The sequence below is a fragment of the Rhinolophus sinicus genome, chromosome 12 (genome assembly GCF_057876585.1).
Source record: "Rhinolophus sinicus isolate RSI-liver-muscle chromosome 12, RSI-T2T, whole genome shotgun sequence".
Classification (NCBI taxonomy): domain Eukaryota; kingdom Metazoa; phylum Chordata; class Mammalia; order Chiroptera; family Rhinolophidae; genus Rhinolophus; species Rhinolophus sinicus.
The window spans coordinates 13162550-13183290 of NC_142512.1; the positions used below are offsets into that span (position 1 = coordinate 13162550).

General features: G+C 42.8%; 1 protein-coding gene across 1 annotated transcript in view; it reads left to right on the forward strand.

Annotated features, from left to right (window-relative positions):
- Positions 1-20741, forward strand: part of PIK3R6 (phosphoinositide-3-kinase regulatory subunit 6) — a 59360-nt gene that overhangs the window by 1516 nt on the left and 37103 nt on the right. Inside the window, exon 2 of the mRNA XM_074319523.2 lies at positions 14324-14425. Within this exon, the coding sequence (XP_074175624.2) occupies positions 14413-14425 (13 nt within the window). The 5' untranslated portion in view covers positions 14324-14412. The remainder of the gene's footprint in view (positions 1-14323; positions 14426-20741) is intronic.

Below are 20741 nucleotides of genomic sequence, written 5' to 3' on the forward strand. Positions count from 1 at the left end.
CCCATCAGATTCCTTCCAGGCTCCCTGCCCCCAGGAACAATGCTCTCCTTCCCACCCCACCCCAGTCTGGCTCTCCAACGTCCGAGTGTTTCCTTCCCAGCCAGTGGCAGACATAGAGGAGGAAACAGGCCTGCACCATCCACAGGGGAGCAGGGCCCTCACATCCCTGACCCCTCAGGATCTGGAAAGCCCAAGTGGGCCTCTTGGGATGAGGGTTAAGGGTTGAGGGAGCCTTCTCAGAACTCCGAGCTCTACGTTTCCACTCCCTTCCCCCCTCACTGGGAGACCACTAATCACATGCTCTAAACTGGAAAACCAGGTATGTTGTCGGGCAAGTGTGATTGTCTCAGTGGAGAGAAAAGATGAGAGCACTGGAAATAGCATCTGCTCCTGAAACACTGGGCAGCACACGTGGGAGGAGAGGAAAGCGGACTGACGTGGGGAGCAAGGAAGGGGCAGGCTCAGAAGTTTCCTTCTCTCTGTGCCAGAGTGGTGGGTAGAGGACAGGAGGGAATCAGAGGTGCCGTCCTCAGAAACTCTGTGTCTTTCTTCCCAGTTTTTAATCCGAGAGGGGTGGCCACAGGAAAGTCTGGGTGGTGGTTCTTCTGTTTGAACAGCCTGCCCTCGGAGCCAGCAATGGGCGATTGGGGTGCTGGGGTGGGTGGGGGATTGTCAGAACCTGAGATCTTCGTTGTGAAACATTGACTCTGAGCCAGGCCATTTCACATCCTCTAAATCCTGCTTTCCTCAGTTCTTCCTCTATCCGGAAGACTTCACCATGTTTTCTTGCACAAACTTATGGGCAGCAGCAGCTGTGAACGTACTCCCATCGGCTTCTTCCTGCTGCATCCCATAAAGCCACATCTATGGTTCTGTGGACAATCCTGAGACCTACTTTACCCCAAGGCAGTGACCAGCTGTGTATTTGCACCTTCCCTGAGAAATGTTTATTGTGAATGTTCTGTATTTTAGGAAGAATGCCCTCTGAATCCCAGTTCATCCATTCACTCATTATCTTTTTCTCCAGTCTTGTCCCTCTGTCAAGAACTGTAAAGGGCCCAAGATTTTACCCTACTTGTAACTAACAAGTTAGCCTGTCACAGTTTCAGAAATGCTGGCAGAAAACATGAGACTCTAAGATCAGAGACAAAGGACTTTATTACTCAAAGCACAACCAGCAACATGAGTGTTAGGCTTTTTGGTTCACTTTGACCCCAAGTCCCATGAAGACAGTGCAGAGGTGGAGCCAAGTGTATGCTATGTGTCGCAACCCAGGACCCCAGGACAATGGGCTGCCAGCAAACCAGCCCAACCTTTGCCCTGGAAGGAGACACTGTCTTTACAACATTGGGTGGCAAATAAATCTGCCCCCTGCCTTGAAGGGAGATACCCTCTCTCCTTTCTTTCTTGATGAATCTGGTTAAAGATTTATTGATTTTGTTTATCTTTCCAAAGAACCAGCTCTTGGTTTCGCTAATCTTTTGTATTGTTTTTTTAAGACTCTATTTTGTTTAGTTCCACTCTGATCTTTATTATTTCTTCCTTCTATTCACTTTGGGCTTTGTTTGCTGCTCTTTCACTAGTTCTTTTAAGTGTAAAGGTAGATTGTTCATTTGAACTTTTTCTTTTCTTGAGGTAGGTCTGTATTGCTATGAATTTCCCTCTTAGGACTGCTTTTGCTGTGTCTCATAGATTTGGGGTTGTTGTGTTTTCATTTTTGTTTGTCTCGACTTATCTTTGGTTTCTTCCTTGATCTTGTTGTTGACCCATTCATTATTTAGTAGCATGTTATTTAGCATCCATGTGCTTGTGTGTTTTCTTTTCTTCCCCCCCCCCCCTTCTTGTAATTGATTTCTCATTTCACACCATTGTGGTCAGGGAAGACGTTTGATATGATTTCAATCTTCTTAAATTTACTGAGACTTGTTTTCAGGCCTAACATATGGTCTATCTTGGAAAATGTTCCATGTGCACTTGAAAATAATGTATATTCTGCTGCTTTGAGGTAGAATGCTCTAAAAACATCAATTAAACCATCTGGTCTAGTGTGTCATTTAACGCCATTGTTTCCTTGTTGATTTTCTGTCTGGAAGATATGTTCAGTGGTGTCAATGTGGTGTTAAAGTCACCTACTATTGTTGTATTACTGTCAGTCTCTCCCTTTGTGACAGTCAGCATTTGCCTTATATGTTTAGGTGCTTCTATATTGGGTACATAGATGTTTACAAGGATTATACTCTCTTGTTGGATTGATCCCTTCATCACTATGTAATGTTCCTCTTTGTCTCTTATTATAGCCTTTGTTTTAAACTCTATTTTGTCTGGTATAAGTATTGCTACCCCAGCATTTTTCTTTTTTCCATTTGCATGAAACATCTTTTTCCATCCTTTTACTTTTAGTTTGTATGTGTCTTTCGATCTGAAGTGGGTCTCTTATAGACAGAATATGGATGGGTCTTGTTTTCTTATCCATTCAGCTACCCTATGTCTTTTGATTGGTGATTTTAATCAATTTACATTTAAAGTGATTATTGTTAGATGCATAGTTAATGCCATTTCGTTATCCATATTTATATTCTTCCCCACCCCACCCCCCTCTTCTTCTTAAAGAAGTTTCTTTAACGTTTCTTTTACTACTGGTTTGGTGATGATAAACTCCTTTAGATTTTTCTTGTCTGGGAAGCTCTTTATCTCTCCTTCAATTTTAAATGATAGACTTGCTGAGTAGAGTAGTCTTGGTTGTAGGTCCTTTGTTTCCACCACTTCGAATATTTTGTGCCAATCCCTTCTTGCTTGCAGTTTTTGTTGAGAAATCTGTTGACAATCTTATGGGAGCTTGCTTTTAAGTAGCTAGTTGCCTTTCTCTTGCTGCTTGTAAGATTCTTTCTTTGTCTTTAACCTTTGCCATTTTAATTATAATGTGTCTTGGTGTGGGCCTTTTTGGGTTCATCTTGTTTGAGACTCTCTGCACTTCCTGGGCTTGTATGTCTAGTTCCTTTACCAGATTAGGAAAGTTTTCAGTCATTATTTCTTCGAATAGGTTCTTGATATCTTGCTTTCTCTCTTCTCCTTCTGGTACTCTTATGATACGAATGTTGTCATGCTTGATGTGGACACTGAGGTCCTTTAAACTATTCTCATGTTTTTTATTCTTTTTTCCTTTGCTCTTCTGATTTGGTGTTTCCTGCTACCTTGTCTTCCAAATTGCTGATTCGATCCTCTAGTCTTCTGGTGATTCCTTCCAGTGCATTCTTCATTTCAATTATTGTATTCTTCACTTCTGACTTGTTCTTTTTTATGGTTTCTATGTCCTTTTTATGCTTCCTATCTCTTTGTTGAAGTTCTCACTGAGTTCATGTATTCTTCTAAATTAATTGAGCATCCTTATAAACTCTGTCTCTGACAGTTTGCTTGCCTCTATTTCATTTAGTTTTGTTTCTGGAGTTTTCTCCTGTTCCTTCATTTGGGACATATTTCTTTGTTTCCTCATTTTGGCTGCCTCTCTGTGTTTGTTTCTATGTATTAGGTAGGTCTGTCTTCCAGTCTGGGCTGGTGGCCTCATGTAGTAGATGCCTTGTGGGGCCCAGCGGTGCAGTCTCCATGGTCACCTGTACTGGGTGTTCCAGAAGTGTCCCTTGTGTGTGACCTTCTATTATAGTTGAGCTTTGATTGCTATTGGCATGTCAGTGGGTGAGATTGACCCTCAGGCTGACCAGCTGTTCTGTTTGGCCAAGTCCACAGCTTACAGACTGTTGTGCAGGGGGCTTACCCCAGGGAGCAGGATTTGTCCCAGTGGGTCTGCTGAGACCTCCTTTTAGGTGTGCTGCTTCTGGGGCTAATTGGGTGTTGATGTGCTGTTGTCTGAAGCCAAACTCTAGGTATGTTGGTTCTGGGGCTTCTTGGGAGGAGGTCCAGTGTAGGCCCAGGTCAGCCACTGCCTGTGACCAGCTGGGAGTGACTACCTGGTAGGAGCTACAAGGGATTCACAGTTTGTCACTCCCTCTGCGGGACCTGGAGGCACATGGAAGAGGCCACACTGTGAACCAGGGAAAACTGCCACCAGTACCGGGTCTGGTGTAGCTCTGCAAAAAGCCCAGGGCACCTCGAGGCTTGCTGCTGCCTGCCAGCTCCTGTAGGCTCAGCCGCTGATAGAGCCTTGTGTGGTATGTGAGTTGGGTGAGGTGGGATCTCAGGGAGTCACCAGGGTGGGGCGAGTGGTGCTCACCAAATTAATGTAGATTCTGGTTTGTTGCCAGTGCTGAGCCTGGAGCTGCTCAGCAAAAGTCTCAGAGCATACCGAAGCCAGCTGCCACCTGCCTGTGAAATCCCAAGAGTTGTCCAAGAAAGAGTACAACATGGGTGGGGCTGGCTGCTTGCCAAGAATGTGCCTCTGGCATTGCGTGAGTTGGGTGGTGGGGTCCCAAAGAGTCACCAGGGTGGAGTGAGCAGAGCTCATCAGGCCAATGCAGATTCAGATTTGGCCTTGTCAGGGAGGGCTCAACACAGCAAAGATGGCACCCACTTACCAGCTGCACAGGGGAAGAATTCTACACAGAGAGAATGGTGACTGTCCCTCCAGTCCTCACCCTGAGGCCACACGACTCAGTCTCTCCCCATATATCTCTGACTCCTCCCAAGTAACCATTCCTCCATGGGAGCCCAGGGTGAGTGCCTGTGAGCTAGTGACTTTGTGCATGGGCTCTTTAAGATGAGATCTGGGTTCCCTGCAGCCACCATCTCACCCAAATGGTTGGAATCCCCACTGTTTTTCACAGCCAGATGTTGTGGGGGCTCTGCTCCTCTTCTTGGCACCAGTAATCTGGGCTAGGGAACCCAGTGTGGGGTTGGGGTCCCTTACTTCTCTGGGGTGGGGGAACTCTGTGGCTGAGATATCCCTCCTGATTCTCAACTGCCACATGTAGGTGTGGGACCACTCTTTCTGTATCTCTGCCCTTTCTGCCACTCTTGACGTGGCTTCTTCTTGATATCACCAGCTATAGGACTTTTGTTCAGCTAGACTTAAGATGGTTCTCCAGGTCAATTGTTCTAAAATTTAGTTATAATTTTAATGTGGTCATGGGAGGCGGTAAACATAGCATTTATTTACTCCACCATTGGACCTGTCCCTCAGCTTTATTCTTATAGTACTGACCATCATCTAATATACAATTTAATTAGTGAGTTTGTGCCCTCCACCCTCACTACATGCCCACTAGAGTGCAACCTTTATGAGAGCAGGTGTCTTTGTCTACTTTAAGTTATTGCCATATCCCCAGGACCTAGAACAGTGTCTGACATATAGAAAGGGCTCAATAAATATTCATTGAAAGAATGAATAAACCCATCCATTCATTGATTTGGTCTTCAATTGCAGACCTAGTTTTCCTCCATTGTGTCTGTAGGACAGTGTCCAGCGTATAATAAGGCTCAATAACCATTGAACAAATGAAACAAATGAATGAATGCTGCTGGCGGTGTAGGGTAAGAGGCCACAGTGTGATGACCAGGAGTCTTCTCCCAGATTGATGCAATTTGCCCCTTGGCCACTTTCCCTGCTATCTAGGCCAGAATCGTCCTAACTGGTGGCAGAGGCTGGAATATTTCTTTCCTGTGATGTTATATTCTTGCTGTGATGTGACTGGAGGAACTGGGAGAGGGCAGGACATGTGAGCGGAGCTCTGATGTGCCATTTGCTTGGTCAATGGCACAAATGCAGCAGTCAGACATTGCAGCCAGGTTGTCCGAGATGGGGCATGAGAAAGACCCTGGTGCAGAGGTGGCAGAGGTGCCCGCCATGCGAGTGTGGAAGAGCACAATGTCCTTCTCACCACTGTGTCTGTGTCCCCCCTTCCCATGGGATGACTGTCTGCTTTGCCAATACTCTGAGCATCAACATAATCTATTTCCCGTGCCAGTTGTCCTACCAGCCATGTCCGACAGTCTTGTTTCTGCTCCCCAGCCTGAGTGTAGCTTGGGGACACTGATCCAATCTGGTCTTTATATGAGTGCCTGCCAGTCATGTAAATATTCAGTGATATTTATCAAGGGCCTTTGATATGGTAAAACTATGTTAGGTAATGGGGACACAGCAGTGAACATAACAGAATCCTGCCCTCCTGGAGTTTGCAGTCTAATGGAGTCAATAAGGCAATTAACAAACACAACACAGTATGTCAGGTGCTATGGAGAAGTAGCGAGGTGCCCTGTAAATGTTTGTCAAATGACTCACATTGGCACCGTGGGGCAACCCCAATGACCAACTCACATCAGGCATTCTGAAACTAACTCTTTGAGAACTAGGACTTGAGCCACAGTATAACTCATAGATTGCAGACTTGTCTGCATCCAAGAGCCCAGCAGGGAGCCTGAATGATGTACAGACAAGGTGATAGTAATGGGTGCAGTAGGGTGGGTGGGTACTGAGGCCTTGGGAGCATATAGCCCTTCCCCAGGGGAGCTGCATCTCAACGCCCATTGCTGTGTGAATTGGGGGCCCAGTGTCGCCAGGTCTTCCAGTTATTCCTTTAAATAAAAGCTGAGAATCTTGATTTTTATGTGAAATATGATTTGCAAATGTTGACTGCAGATTCAGATTTTCTAACTTTATGGCTTCTTTTGGGGAAGGGAACTGATGGGCCAGAGAATGGGTTTGCTTTTCACTGTGTAAGCCACTTGTATCTTTTAGATGTTTACCATAGGCATGGTTTTTATGTAAAAAGTGTATTTTAACAATATACTAGGCAGAGCGCGTCTCCAGTTCCTCTGTATGAATCTCTGTGTTGTGAGCATGTTTTGAACATCGAGTCTATAAGAGTGCCAATGTGGTCATGGGCTGGGAGCATGACAAGCAGGGCCACACTGCATTCATTAAGAAGTCACAGACTGGTAGAGCCCCTAGCTCCTAAGGGCAAGGACTATGTCTCATTCATTTATCTCTGAACTCTCGGGCCCCGCACACTTTCTGCCATGTGGACTGTGTTCCACAGATGCTCTTTGATTTACTCAGCAATCTCAGTCGATCAAAACACTGCCAGAAACTAGGAAAAGAGCCAGAGGGCTTCTGAACAGCCCAAATCGATGTTCCAGGTCCATGGATGGAAATTTCATGCTCTTTGCATAGATCGGTGTCTCAGGCTTTGTTTTATACGAGACAAGCCCATGTGCTCCTCTGGCTTCCCAGCCTTCCACAAATTGGCAGTTGGGTGGGAGAACAGAGACAGCTTGGACAGGGCTGCTGCCAGCACAGAGGGGCCTGTGTGCAAATTAGAAAGGAGCATCCCTCTGAGTGAATTACCACAAGCGTCTCTTTGGATGGATGAATTACAAAACCTTGTCCTCCCTGGCTGAGTAAATTACCAAAAGGCCAATGAAATGGTGGGCTGGATGGCAGCCCCCATTCACCCACTATGTGCAAAGTGCAGCCCCCATTGCTGAAACAGAAATCATACGTGAGAAGTCAGAAAGTAGGAGCCATGCAGTGTAGGATGGAGATTTCCTTTCCTGACCAACAGCTCCTGAGATTTTCACTGTGTTACGGCATGGTACCGGCAGTTAGCTCCCGTGAGATTAGTGAGAAAACCTTCAGAGGTGCGTATAGGTGCTCAACAGGCAACTTTTATTTCCTAAAAAACTTGTGTCATCATGAAGTGAAGACAAATGAGATGTTAATGCCTTTTGAGAATGACCTATGTTCTGTTTGTTTCCATTTCCTGTCTCGGTGCAAACTTGTCCCCTGACAACTCTCCCCCAACACTGGTGTGGTCAGCAGCCCCCAAAGACAGGAAATAGATTACAGAGGTCCCTGCGGGGGGGTTAGTGTTGACACAAAGCATCCCTAGCACCTGCACAACTGTATATGCGCACTGAATAAGTGTTTGATGAATGAATGAGCAGCTGAATAGACAAATGAATAAGGAGGCTTTCTAACAGTGACTGTTTATGCCTCTTAAAATTTTACTTTCAATGAAAAATCAGTCCGGAACATCCCAACTTTACACAGTAAAAGAGGACATACACTCCTCTTTCAATCTGTATTTTTGTTATTTCTTTTCCTTTGAGGCTGCTCGATGTTCATTATTAGCTGGTTCCACCTAGACAGAAGTTCACCTGTGTGTTCCTCTTATTTCACTAGGACAGAGTTTTGGAGGGGGGGAAGAGGGGTGCAGAGGGTAAGGGAGGTGGCCATGATTGTACACCTCATGTCGAAATCTAAGCTCTAGCTCTGGTTTTATCATTCATTGGCCATGTGACTTTTGGCAAGATACTTGACCTTCATTCATTCATCACATATTTCTCCAAAATACATATTTATTGTCTACTGGGTGCCAATACTGCAATAGGTGCAGGACACGCTGCAGTAAATAAGACACACCAGGACCCAGTGTTTGTGGAGATCACAGTCTAAGGAGTAGCCAAGAAAATTAATCATTACACACAAAATTTCCAATACTGATAAATGCTATGAATAAAATTAAAGCGTGTGCTAGAGCATGGTTGGGAGAGCTACTTTAGATAGATTAATCAGGAAAGTCCCCTCATAGGAGGTGACAACTTAAAATGAGTCCTGAACATTGAGAAGGAGCCAGCTGTGGGGAAGCTGGGAGAAAGGTGCTCCAGGCAGAGGCGTGCAAAGGCCCTGAGGTAGGATTGAGCTTGGCAAGTTGGAGCAGCACAAAGAGCCATGAGGTGAGAGCCTGATGAGCCAGAGGGAGAGGGGAGGCTGGAGAGGGACACTGGGGCCAGATCAGGCAAACTGAGAATTGTGGAGTTCACTGTAAGATCTAAGAGAAGCCATTGGTGGGCTTTAGTCTGGGACTGAATTGTGGGGGAACAGTGGAAGCTGGGAGACCCACTGGGGACACTGCCATAATCTGAGTAAGAGATGATGGTGGCTTGGACCCAGTGGGGGCAGTAGGGTTGGAGTAGAGGTCACTAAGATCATTCTTCACAACTACACAGCTACTATGGGGGACCTGGTAACCTGGCTTCCTGGGTCCCACTTGAAAAGATTCTCTTGGCCTCCCTCCACCACTGGATTTAGGGTCAGGACACAGATCTGCCCTCTCACCACTGCCTGTCCACCCTGTGTAGTGGCTCCTCTCCCTAGACTGGGGTTTTGATTTACAGTTGAATTTTATGTTTGAATTTTCATGGTTTATTCAGATATCAATGTCTACTCTTACCACAAAAACACGCCACAGAACATTTTTAGAGAGAACAAAGAGCATGAATGTTGATAGCCACATTCCTCTCTTTAACAGAGTGTTGGGTCCCTGAACTCCATACCCAGCCCTTGACCAAAACTATCCTGAAATCGTCTGACATTCTATCTGGCACTTCTGGGTGCCCACCTCAAAAAGAAATGTTTTCATTTCTCTGGAAGAAGTAGTTAAGAGTGGGATTGCAGGATCATATAGTAAGTGATGTTTGACTTTATGATAAATTGCCAGACTGTTTTCCAGAACGGCTGTGCCATTTTGCATTCCTACTAGTAATGGATAAGAGTTCCAGTTTCTCCACGTCCTCTCCAGTACTTGGTACTGTCCACTTTTCAATTTTAGTCACGCTAATTAGTATATAGTGGTATATCATGATTTTAATCTGCGTTTCCCTGACGGCTAATAACATACATTTTTTTCTCGGGCTTCTTTGCCGTCCACTTACATTATTCTTTTCCATCGATCTGTGTCTAGTTTTCACCGGTAACTTTATAGTAATTCTTAAAATAAGGAAATGAGCACTCAAATGTGTTTTGTTTTTTTCAAAATTGTTTGGCTGTTTCAGTTCCTTATAAATTTTAGAATTTGCTTATCTGTATCTACAAAAAAATACTGCTGGTATTTTTATTAGAATTGATTACATTAAATGTATAAATCAATTTGGGGAGAATTGACATCATCACTTTATTGGGTCTTCCAAATCATGAACACAGAGTGTGCCTCCCTTTATTTAGGTCTTTGATTTCTTTCACCAGCATTTTATAGTTTTTATGATAGAGATCCTACATGTTTTGTTAGATTTATACCTAAATATTTCTGTTTTTTTCTTTTGGAGCTATTTTCAATGGCACTGTGTTTTACATTTTGGTTTTCAATTGTTCATTTTTAACATATGTAAATACAACTGATGTATGTTGACATTATATTCTTTGACCCTGTCAAGGCTTCCAATATTATGTTGAATTGTTGAATAGGAATGGTGAGAGTGAGTGGTCTGGCCTTTTCCTAATCTCTGAGGGGAAACATTTAGTCTTTGACTATTATATATGTTAACTATGGTTTGTTGGTTTTCTGGTGTTTTTTTGGTAGATGCCCTTTATCAGATTAATGACATTCTCTTCTATTCCTAATTTGCTGTAAGTTTTTATCATGAATGATATTTTTGTCAAATGCTTTTACTGCATCAATTGATAGGATCACATGGTTTTTCTTTTCTTTTCTTTTAGATTGACTTTTTAAGATTGAACAAGTCTTGCATCCCTGGGATAAACCCCATCATGTTGTTATGCATTATACTTTTTCTATTTTGCTGGACTTGGTTTACTAATATTTTGGTGAACATTTTTTCATATATGTTCATAAGGGATATTGGCCTGTTTTCTTGTACTATCTTTGGTATAAGAATAATGCTGAACTCATAAAATGAGTTGGGAAGTGCTTTCTCCTCTTTTATTTTCTAGGTCCAGGGATTATTTAGAAATGTGCTGTTTAATATCCAAGTATTTGGATGTTGTCTAGTTTTCTTTATGTTATTGATTTCAAGTTTAATTTCATTATGATCAGCAAACTTACTTTGTATAACTTCAATTATTTTAAATTTGTTTAAGGTTTGTTTTATGACCCTATCTGGGTGAATGTTTCATGTGCACTTGAAAAGAATTTATATTCTGCTATTGTTGGGTGTAGTGTTTTATAAATGCTAGTAAAATTCAGTTGGTTCGAGGTATGATTCAGTTTTTCTCTAACCTTGCTGATTTTCCATGTGCTTGCTGTATCGATTACTGAGAGAGTACTGTTAAAATCTTCAACTATAAGTGAAGATTTGTCCACTTATCCTTTAGTTTTATTAGTTATTCCTTCATGTATTTTGAATCCCTGTTGTTAGGTGCATACCTGTTTAGGATTGTTATAGCCTCTTCATGAATTGGCCCTTTCATCATTATGTAATTTCTCCCTTTATTCCTGGTAATTTTCCTTCCTCTGAAATCTACTTTTCACATATTAACATAAGCACTCAGCTTTCTTTTGATTAGTGTTTGTATAGTATATTTTTTTCTGTTCTTTTACTTTTAACTTATCTATGGTATTTTAAAGTGAATTTATTGTAAATAGCTTTAAAAAGTTGGATAAGGTTTTGTTTTTTAATCTATGCTGACAATCTGTGTTTTAATGGGAGTTTAGACATTTAATGTAATTATTGATATTTAGATACATCATTTTATTATTCATTTTGTTTGTTATTTCTGGGTTTTGTTCCTCTGATAGAGGAAAAAAGCAATAAGGATTCTTCCCATGCCCTTGGGACCACAGTTGGCTCTAGTCAAAGGGAAGACTTCCCCTTCCTCATGTTGTAGGTACCTGCGTGGCCATCACAGCCATCACTGCTGCCTGGAAGCTAGAGCGGGAGAAAATGGAAAGGAAAAAGGGACTCCCCCCTTCTCTCCAATCCCGAGGGAACATGTTTCTGCTCCTCAGGCCAGAAAAAGAAGGCTTTTCTTCTAGCTCTTTCTGCCATCAGTGTGCATTTCTGAGTTTCAGGCTGCATTTGTGTCCAGGTCAGGGTACAATGGGAGAGGGGGCAAAACAATCATTGCCAGATTGTTCTTACCTCAGGTACTGGTTTCCTTTCCCATTCTGCCTGCTACCATTTCCTTTCCAGAATCCTTAGACAGCTGTTCACGCATGTTATCCGAAGAGCTTTGAGTTGCATTCAGTGGGAGAGTCACACAGTATAGTGTACTTACTCCATCTAAACCAGGTCGAGAACCTCCAATGCCACATTTTGATGTTTAGTTTTTCCTGACTTTTTAAATGTATATATGCAAATTTAGAAATCTACTTTTCAAAATTAATGTGTTAGAAATGAGTTCGCTGTTTTATTACTGTTTAAAATGAATACTTCTAAAAATCTTTTCAATTCAGTAACTATAGATATACATTATTTTTATGTATGTATAGTATTCCATTGCACAGATTACTCCAATTTGCTTAATTGATACTCTATAAGTTTCTTCTGGTTTTTCTTCATTATAAACAACATTTTAATAAACATTGTTATACACACTCCTTATTCACTAGTCCAATTATTTCCTTAGGATAAATTCTTAAAAGTGAGATTGTTTGGACAAAAAGTATGCACATTTTGAATTTTGATACTTATTGCTCAACCGCCCTCCATAAAAGCTATACCAATTTCCATTCTCACTAAGTATCCTCACCAACAGTTGATGTTATTATCTTTTCTAGTCTTTGCCAATGGTGTATCATATTTCAATATTCATTTCTATGATTAGCCATAAGCTAAAGTTCTTCAGAGTACATTATAATTTTAATACATTGAATTCAATTTGTTGATATTTAAAATTTTTACATCTATATTTATAGGTGAGCCTGATCTATTTATTTTATTGTAGCAAAATACCATAAAATTTACCATTTTAACCATTTTAAAATGTACAATTCAGTGGCATTAAGTATATTCACAGTGTTGTACAACCATCACCACTGTCCATTTCCAGAACGTCATCCTAAACCGAACTCCGTACTCATTCAACAATACCTCCCCATTCCTCCCTCCCCGTCACCCTTAGTAATCTGTTATACTTTCTGTCTCTGTGAATTTGCCTATTCTAGGTGTCTCATATAGAGGGGAATCATATATTTGTCCTTTTGTGTCTGACTTGTTTCACTTAGCGTGAAGTTTTCAAGGTTCATCTACATTATAGCATGTTATGAGAATTTCATTCTTTTTAAAGGCTGGATAATTTTCCTCTGTATGTATATACCACATTCTGTCTATTCATTCATCTGTTGGGTATTTGGAGTGTTTCCATCTTTTGGCTATTTTGAATAGTGCTGCTACGAACATTGGTGCGCAAGTATCTGTTGGAATCTCTGTTTTCAATTATTTTGGGGGTATTTATTCACCTAGGAGTGGAATTGCTGGGTCATACGGAAAATCTATGTTTAACTTTTTGAGGAATTACCATACTGTTTCCCACAGCAGCTGCTCCACTTTAAATAATAACCAACAACGCGCCAGTGCTCTAATGTCTCCACATCCTTGTCAACACTTGTTATTTTCTGTTGTTTTTCTTTTTAAAATAGATATTCTGATGGGTGTGAAATACTTCATCTATTATTTTTAACTATCTTTATTAGATTTTGGTATCAAGGATAAGCTGGCTTCTTCAGAGAATCTTTCCTTTTCTCCACGCTTTGGGACAGTTTAAATAACACAGAAAATTTCTTTACTTTGCAGGTTAGAGAAAACTTATGACAAGAGCCATCTGAGCCAGACACCACTTTTTAAGAGCTAGTTCTTTGACACCTTTCTCTATTTCCTCACAGGTTACTAATATATGCAGTTTTTCTAATTCTTCTGGAGCCTTTTGAGTCATTTTTATTTTCCTAGAAAACTATGTATGACATAGAAGGTTCAGATTATATATATATATATACACATATATATATGTGTGTGTATATACATATTTATATATTTATATATATGATACATATATCATATATATGATATTTTTCATTCCTAATATTGTCTCTTTGTTCTCATTCTCTCTTTTCTTTTGATTAGCTTTCGTGTGTGTGTGTGTGTTTATGTGATTTCTTTTTCTTTAGGGAACAAGGTCTTAGATTCATTTAGTCCTCTGCTTTTCAGTTGTGGAGCTTGTTGCTCTGGGAAGCAGACTTTGGGAGTCCCTCCCATTGGGGTCACAGTGGGGCAGCCTGGGTCATGATTGAGGTCATGGCCTCTAGAGCCAGGTGGTCTGAGTTCAAGTGCTCATTCCTTTCCTTGACCTTGAATCATCATTTAAGCTCTCTGTGCTTTCATTTCTCCATCTGTAGATGGGGAGGAAACAGTACCTACCTCACAAGGTTAATATTAATATTAAGGAGTTAACCATTTTTAAGTGCTTAGAAGAGAGCTTGGCATACAGCAAGCACCATAGAAACGTTTATTAAGTAAATCCAGACTCCCCTCCAGTGTGCTAAAAGCCTAGGTCCCCTGGGAGCCTCTCCATTCCCCAAATATATTTTCTGCGCCTTCCTATCTATCATTTACACTGACTGCCTCTTTTTTTTTTTTGCAGAACTACCTCTGTGCAGAAAAACAACCATTTTACTTTCCATTCTGCTGCCTGAGACAACCACATCCTCCTCACACGTACCCCAGGCTCCCATGGAGAGCTCAGGTCAGTCTGGTCAGGGGAGAGGAGTCCAATGCACCTGGCTGCATTGTGGGGAGGGCCCCTCTTGCAGGTGAGAATGACCCCAGGGCTGGCAGGACCACCGCCACCCAGCCAGGCTGTGAGATGCCAACTCAGCTGCCCAAATGTGAGAACATCTTGAGAGATAGACATCCACAAACTTGTATGCGCCTCAACTGTGCAGGTCACTGAGCTGGACATTGGGAGTAATGACAACAATGGCCAATGTGTTACTAAACACTTGCATTTGTTTAACAAAATATCTCTATAAAGTTCTATAGAGCTTAAAATATATCAAGTAGTAATAAAAGCACTTGACAAATATTAACTCAGTCTTTATAAAGACCCCACAAGATAAATATTATCATTACTCTCATTTTAGAGAAGGGGAAAGTGTAAGAAGACAGGCATTATTCCCAAGGTCACCTAGATACTGTGTGGTCAAATCAGGATTTGAACCCAACCATCTAGCTCCAGTATCCAAGCTCTTAGTGATTTCACTATGGATTGCCTCATGCAAACATCAGAAGGATTCTGTGGGGGAGGGATATCAGTATGATTAGCCTAATTTTACTGAAAGGGAAACGGAGACTCAGAGAGGTTAGGTAATGTACTCAAAGCTAGTAAGTGGCAGAATCAGATTTGGAACCCAGGTCTGGCTGATTCCAAAATCCAGACTCTTCTCCCTATATCAACCTGAGACAACAAGGGGAGATGACCCTTCCCCCAAGACGTGTATCAACTAATGGTCATCTAACAAGTCAGAGCCTACTCTCCTCAGGTAACAGGCATCAACGCTAGTGCCCTTGAAGGGTGCTGTCCTGGGGAAGGAGAGAAGACACCCCAAGGAGGCACAGCTCCCAGGATATCACTCCTAAGACACACACCCTTTCCACACCCCACTCACCATCAGAGAGCCTCGCCCAGTCCAAAGATCCAGCTGACACAGGCAAGCCAAGTGAATACTGGTGTTGCGATATCTCAGTTTGTCTCAAACCAGCAGGGGTTTGCACTGGGAGGATAGCAACGAGGCCAGAACTACAAAAATCTCCCAAGCATTTCAAAGCCAACTTACTTTGCACCACTTTAATTATAACAATAAACATACATCATGCCGTGTTTTAGGAAGAGAGGTGTACCCCTAAAGGTTGTTTAGATACAGGCAATAAAAACCCACATGGCTAATTTAATTTTTTAAAAAGTGGCCAAGCATTGAAGGAACAGCTGAAGCACTAGATAGCAGAAAGGGCAAGGAACAGGGCGGCTCTGCCAGCAGGACAGGAAGAGGGAGACAGCGACCTCAGAGAACTCTCTAGGTGTTCTTCCCTCTTGGCTGTTATCAGCATAGAGTTCGCCTAGAAGGAAAGAGAGTTGCTAGCTGGCCTGGTCCTGTGCCCACTCCAAGGTCAGTGCAAAGCAGGGCACCTGAGCCGCAGTCTCATCAGGACTATAGTGAGTAGGAAAGGCTGCTGGGCAGGTGATACCACTGACATCCACTCCCAAAGATGTAACAAATGACACCCCCTCCCCCAATTCCAATAGGTGAAAGAAATGTCCCCAAATTAGCATGTTTGCCTTGGGAGCTCTGAAGGGTAGTTTTCCTATTATGACCAGGCTGTCTTCCCAAATTGCCATTGTTTAAAACTTTTCCTACCTTCCTATAGCTTTTAGAGCCCCAGAGTTAAGAAGAGGGGCATCTGAAATGTAAGATATTTATTCTGAGGATGCAAAAGAGCAATGTCTCAAGTGCACCAAAGGTATTGTTATTTTGCCATACCTGCAAACATGGGCAAGATTGCAAACATTTTTACAATAATCTGAGCCTTTATTCCTCATTGAGGGTGAAGGGGCGGAGGGAGAATTAGGCATCGGATGAAGGAGGAGCATAAGCCATGTTGCTCTAGCCACTGGAGCACCTGGGTGCTGAGCTGGTGTCATTCAGGGTGGCATGCAGGGTCTCAGCTCCCGCTCCCCACACAAGAACACAGGATATAGTGAGGCCAAAAAGGAACACCAATGGAGCCATAGATAGGGGAGTCATACCACTATAGTCTCACTGGCGGCTGGGTTGGAGACACAGGAAGCAGGATTCACATGACCTGCAACCTGCCATCTGCTTCTCTGTCAACCAACCAACCCCACTTGCTAACTGCAATCCGCTCTTGCTAGCTCAGTCACCATCTTCTTGCTAGCCCCCATTTGCTGCTAGCGTAGCCGAGGCAGTTATATTAGTAGCCAATGGGTCACTGGTTACAGCTCATGGCCAACTAGCCACAGCTCATGGCCATCCAATCACAGTTGATGGCCATTTACTACCCAAGTGAGCACCTTTCCACGTGAGGGGAAGAGCCTGGAAACTGCTTTCTGGGGCTCTGTCCCCACACTGGGTTGCTGAGCTGGAGCTGTCTGCACACCAAGGGATTCTCAGACAAGCCCTTACTCCTGGTTGGAAAGGCAGTCAGTGAGGTCCAGGTGGTCAGCGGGTGGGGACCCATGGGCTCCAGGAGGATGGACCCCAGCTCCAGGGTCAAAGTCAGGAAGTCCCCTTTGAAATGAAAACTAATAAATATAACATGTACCAAATGACATTCACCTGTACAGAACTAACCTACCTTGGGAACTCCATTCTGAATTACATAAACAAACCATAATCTTCTCAATTGTATTAAGGCTCACCTGGCATGAGGTGATGGGACCCAGGGTTAGTGATTTTATAGTGATTTTTTTAAAGGAGTAGACCGGAAAGGGTTCATTGGGGCTTTTCCATTTCCACTTCAGGGAGGGGGTGTTAGTTCTGATGGTTGACATCCAGAGAGTGGAAAAGGACAATTCTCCTCAACACCCTAGTTTGAAGGAAATATTCCTTAAGAATTACAAATTCAATTCCTTCGGCAATCATTTTGGGTATACCAAATAACCTGAAGGTCCCTGGAATCCTTTCACCTGGATGTCCACCCTTCTCACTCTCTACTCCTCAGCTGGGGAAGGCTGAAGATAGATTAAGTTGATTGTTCCACCAGCTTTCCCCAGAGGACTGATGCCACAGTCCTCTATGGGTGTTTTAGTCAAGGTGTTTCCACAGAGAAAGAGAACCAGCAAGATGTATGTACAAATATAGAATGAAATTTATTATAAGGAACTAGCTCACATGATTATGGCAGCTGGCAAGTCCCAAGATCTGCAAGCTGGAGGCCAGCGAGGTAGCTCTACTTCAAAGGCCAGCGAGCTGAAGACTCAGGAAGAGCCAATGTTTCAGTTCAAGTCCAAAGGAAGGAAAAAAAAATAGGATGTCCCAGCTGGAAGGCAGTTAGGCAGAAGGAATTTCTTCTTATTTGGGGGAGGGTCAGCCTTTTGTTTGATTTAGGCCTTCAACTGATTGGCTGATGCCCACCAACTTTAGGGAGGGCAATCTGCTTTGCTCAGTCCATTGATTTAAACGCTAAACTCATCTAAAACACCCTCACAGACACACCCACAATGACGTCTGACCAAATTCATGGACACCCTGTGGCCCAATCAATCCGACACATAAAAATTAACCATCACAAGTGGGTATGAGATAACTTCAAAAAGACAAAAACTGGTCTGCTGGAAAAAAATAATAGATTTTATCAATGTCATGGCTGCACCCAAGGAGCATTAGAGCACTGGTATCTGCAAGGGTTACATTTCTGAACAAAGCTTTTACAAAGTAAGCTAATGAACAACAACATAAATAAATGAATAATAAATAAATAAACGAATAAATAAATAATAACTTTCCCCAATTCTATTTTTAAAAATCCCTCCCACAACCATGACAGCCAGGAGCATGGCCAGGAGGGGCTGTCCTGACACTGTGACCTTCATCCTTAATTCGGGGATGATTGTCTTCTGTGAACCCTGAGCATCTTGTCACTTGACTCCTTCCTTGACTAACCAGGTCAATATCCACAATTCCAAGCTTATCACCTAAGACAGTAATTCTCCTTCTGGCTGTACATTAGATTCTCCTGGGGAGTTCTTTTAAAAATTGATTATTAGGCCCCACCCTCAGAGATCTGATTTAATTGGTTTGGGGTGGGCTGTGCATTGGTATTTTTAAAGCTTTGCAGGTGATTCTAATGTGCAGCCAAGGTTGGAAACTAGGAGAAATGCAAACCATCCTAAGAGGGAGCCGGGGAGAGATCTGACTCTGTCTAGGATCACAAGGCAATGGACACCTTTGTCAAGTCCTAGGACAGCTCTCAGTGGCCTGAAACTGAGGAGTGGACAGTGAACTGTGGGGGAGCTCCCAGGTCTGCACCTTGTCAGCCTTTCTTCTCTTCCCTTCCCTGCTGTTTCTTTAGTTATAATGACCTCCACCTTGGTCTTAGAGCTGAGAACATTTTTTTTTCCAGGCAACTTAGAAGGGCATTTATTTCTGCATTCAAACCCCAAGCTCTGACAGTTAAGTTCGTGAACTTGTTGCAACGATGTTGCTCAACTTTTTTGATATCAGAGGGATTATTCATTATGAATTTGTACCAACCGGATAAACAGTTAACCAAGATTACTATTTGGAAGTGCTGAAAAGGCTGTATGAAAAAGTTAGAGGACCTGAACTTGTCACCAACAATTCATGGCTTTTGCATCACGACAAAGCACCAGCTCACATGGCACTGTCCGTGAGGAAGTTTTCAGCTAGTAAACAAATAACTGTATTGGAACACCCTCCCTACTCACCTGATCTGGCCCCCGATGACTTCTTCCTTTACCCGAAGATAAAGGAAATACTGAAAGGAAGACATTTTGATGACATTCAGTACATCAAGGGTAACACAACAACAGCTCTGATGGCCATTCCAGAAAAAGAGTTCCAAAATTGCTTTGAAGGATGGACTAGGTGTTGGCATGGGTGCATAGCTTCCCAAGGGGAGTACTTCGAAGGTGACTGTAGTGATATTCAGCAATGAGGTATGTAGCACTTTTTCTAGGATGAGTTCGCGAACCTAACTGTCAGATCTTGTAAGTTAAAAAACATTTTGCATAACCGTGAGTCAGTTAGAGAATGCTAGTTAGCTGCTATAACAAATGACCCCAACATCAGAGGATTAACACAACAAATGCTCATTTCTCATATCATCATCCAACCTCAGCTCCGAACAGCCTTTCAGTGACTATGGCTTCTTCCCTCTCACGGTGCCATCATCTTCAACATGTCTTCCAAAGTCACCACAGAATGGCTGGAGAGAATATGGAGGATAGTGCAGAGGATTTTATGACCAGGGCTGAAAGTGGCATATATCACTTCCACCACATTCCATAGGCCAGAATTCAATAATATGGCTCCTATCTGATTCCGGAGGAATCTGAGAAATGCAGTCTTCCCATCTACCTATGATAAAAATGAAATTGGTTTGATGAACACATAGTATCGTCTTGCCACACCTACAAGTATGTAAGACTCCCTGAGTGCATGCCTTTCAAGTGCTATTTAAATGTTAGGTATTAATGTTAGGCAATATGGATACCTGATAGTAGTATTTTATATGCCTGGATGGAGGAGAGGATAATAATAATTAATGCCATTTATTTATCGGCGGTTCTGAGTCAAGAATGTTGTTAGACATGCGTATCATATATGAGCAACCCGGAGACTCTTGAAGCACAAGACATATCCTGTTCATTTCTTTTACTTAAATCAAATCAAATCCAACTTCAAGCTCTCATTTTCCAAAATTAGTATGAATTCCAATGTCATTTATTTGAGGTGCCTCCCCCAACTTGGGAGCATGTGAAAAGCCCAGGGCTTGTAAGTTTGGATAGTGAGAAAAGTCTGTGGTCTTTAGTCACCTGTGGCTGCAGCCCCCAGAACAGCTTGGCCAGGCTTGCATGGTCCATAAGGAGAGAGGGGGCTCCTTTGAGGACATTCTTGTGCTCTGGCAAAGGTGGCCCTCGAGACCATAGCAGTGGCATTCAAGGGCACAGTTTGTTGCTTAGTTGCCCTCATGTGAGATCTTGCCACCACCAGTAAGCTATGTCCCAGCCAGGTCTTCTTCATTCCCAGGGTCCCCATAACTCTGTACCCCATAATCTTTGGGGAATCCAACCTTACACTCTTGGGTTGCCACTTTCCTCTTTAACAAAAGGCAGCAGTCTTCCTCTCCATCCCCTTAAGACAATCCGGTTTGATTATGTCAATCACATAGCTGGGAGTCTCAAACTCCTGGGCCTGGGGAGAGGATGCAGATGAGTGAAAGAAGGAGAATGGGAACTAAGAAGAACTAGAGAACCTGTGCCCCATCTCAAAGGGGCAGCTTCTCCCAGCCCCTGTCGATTG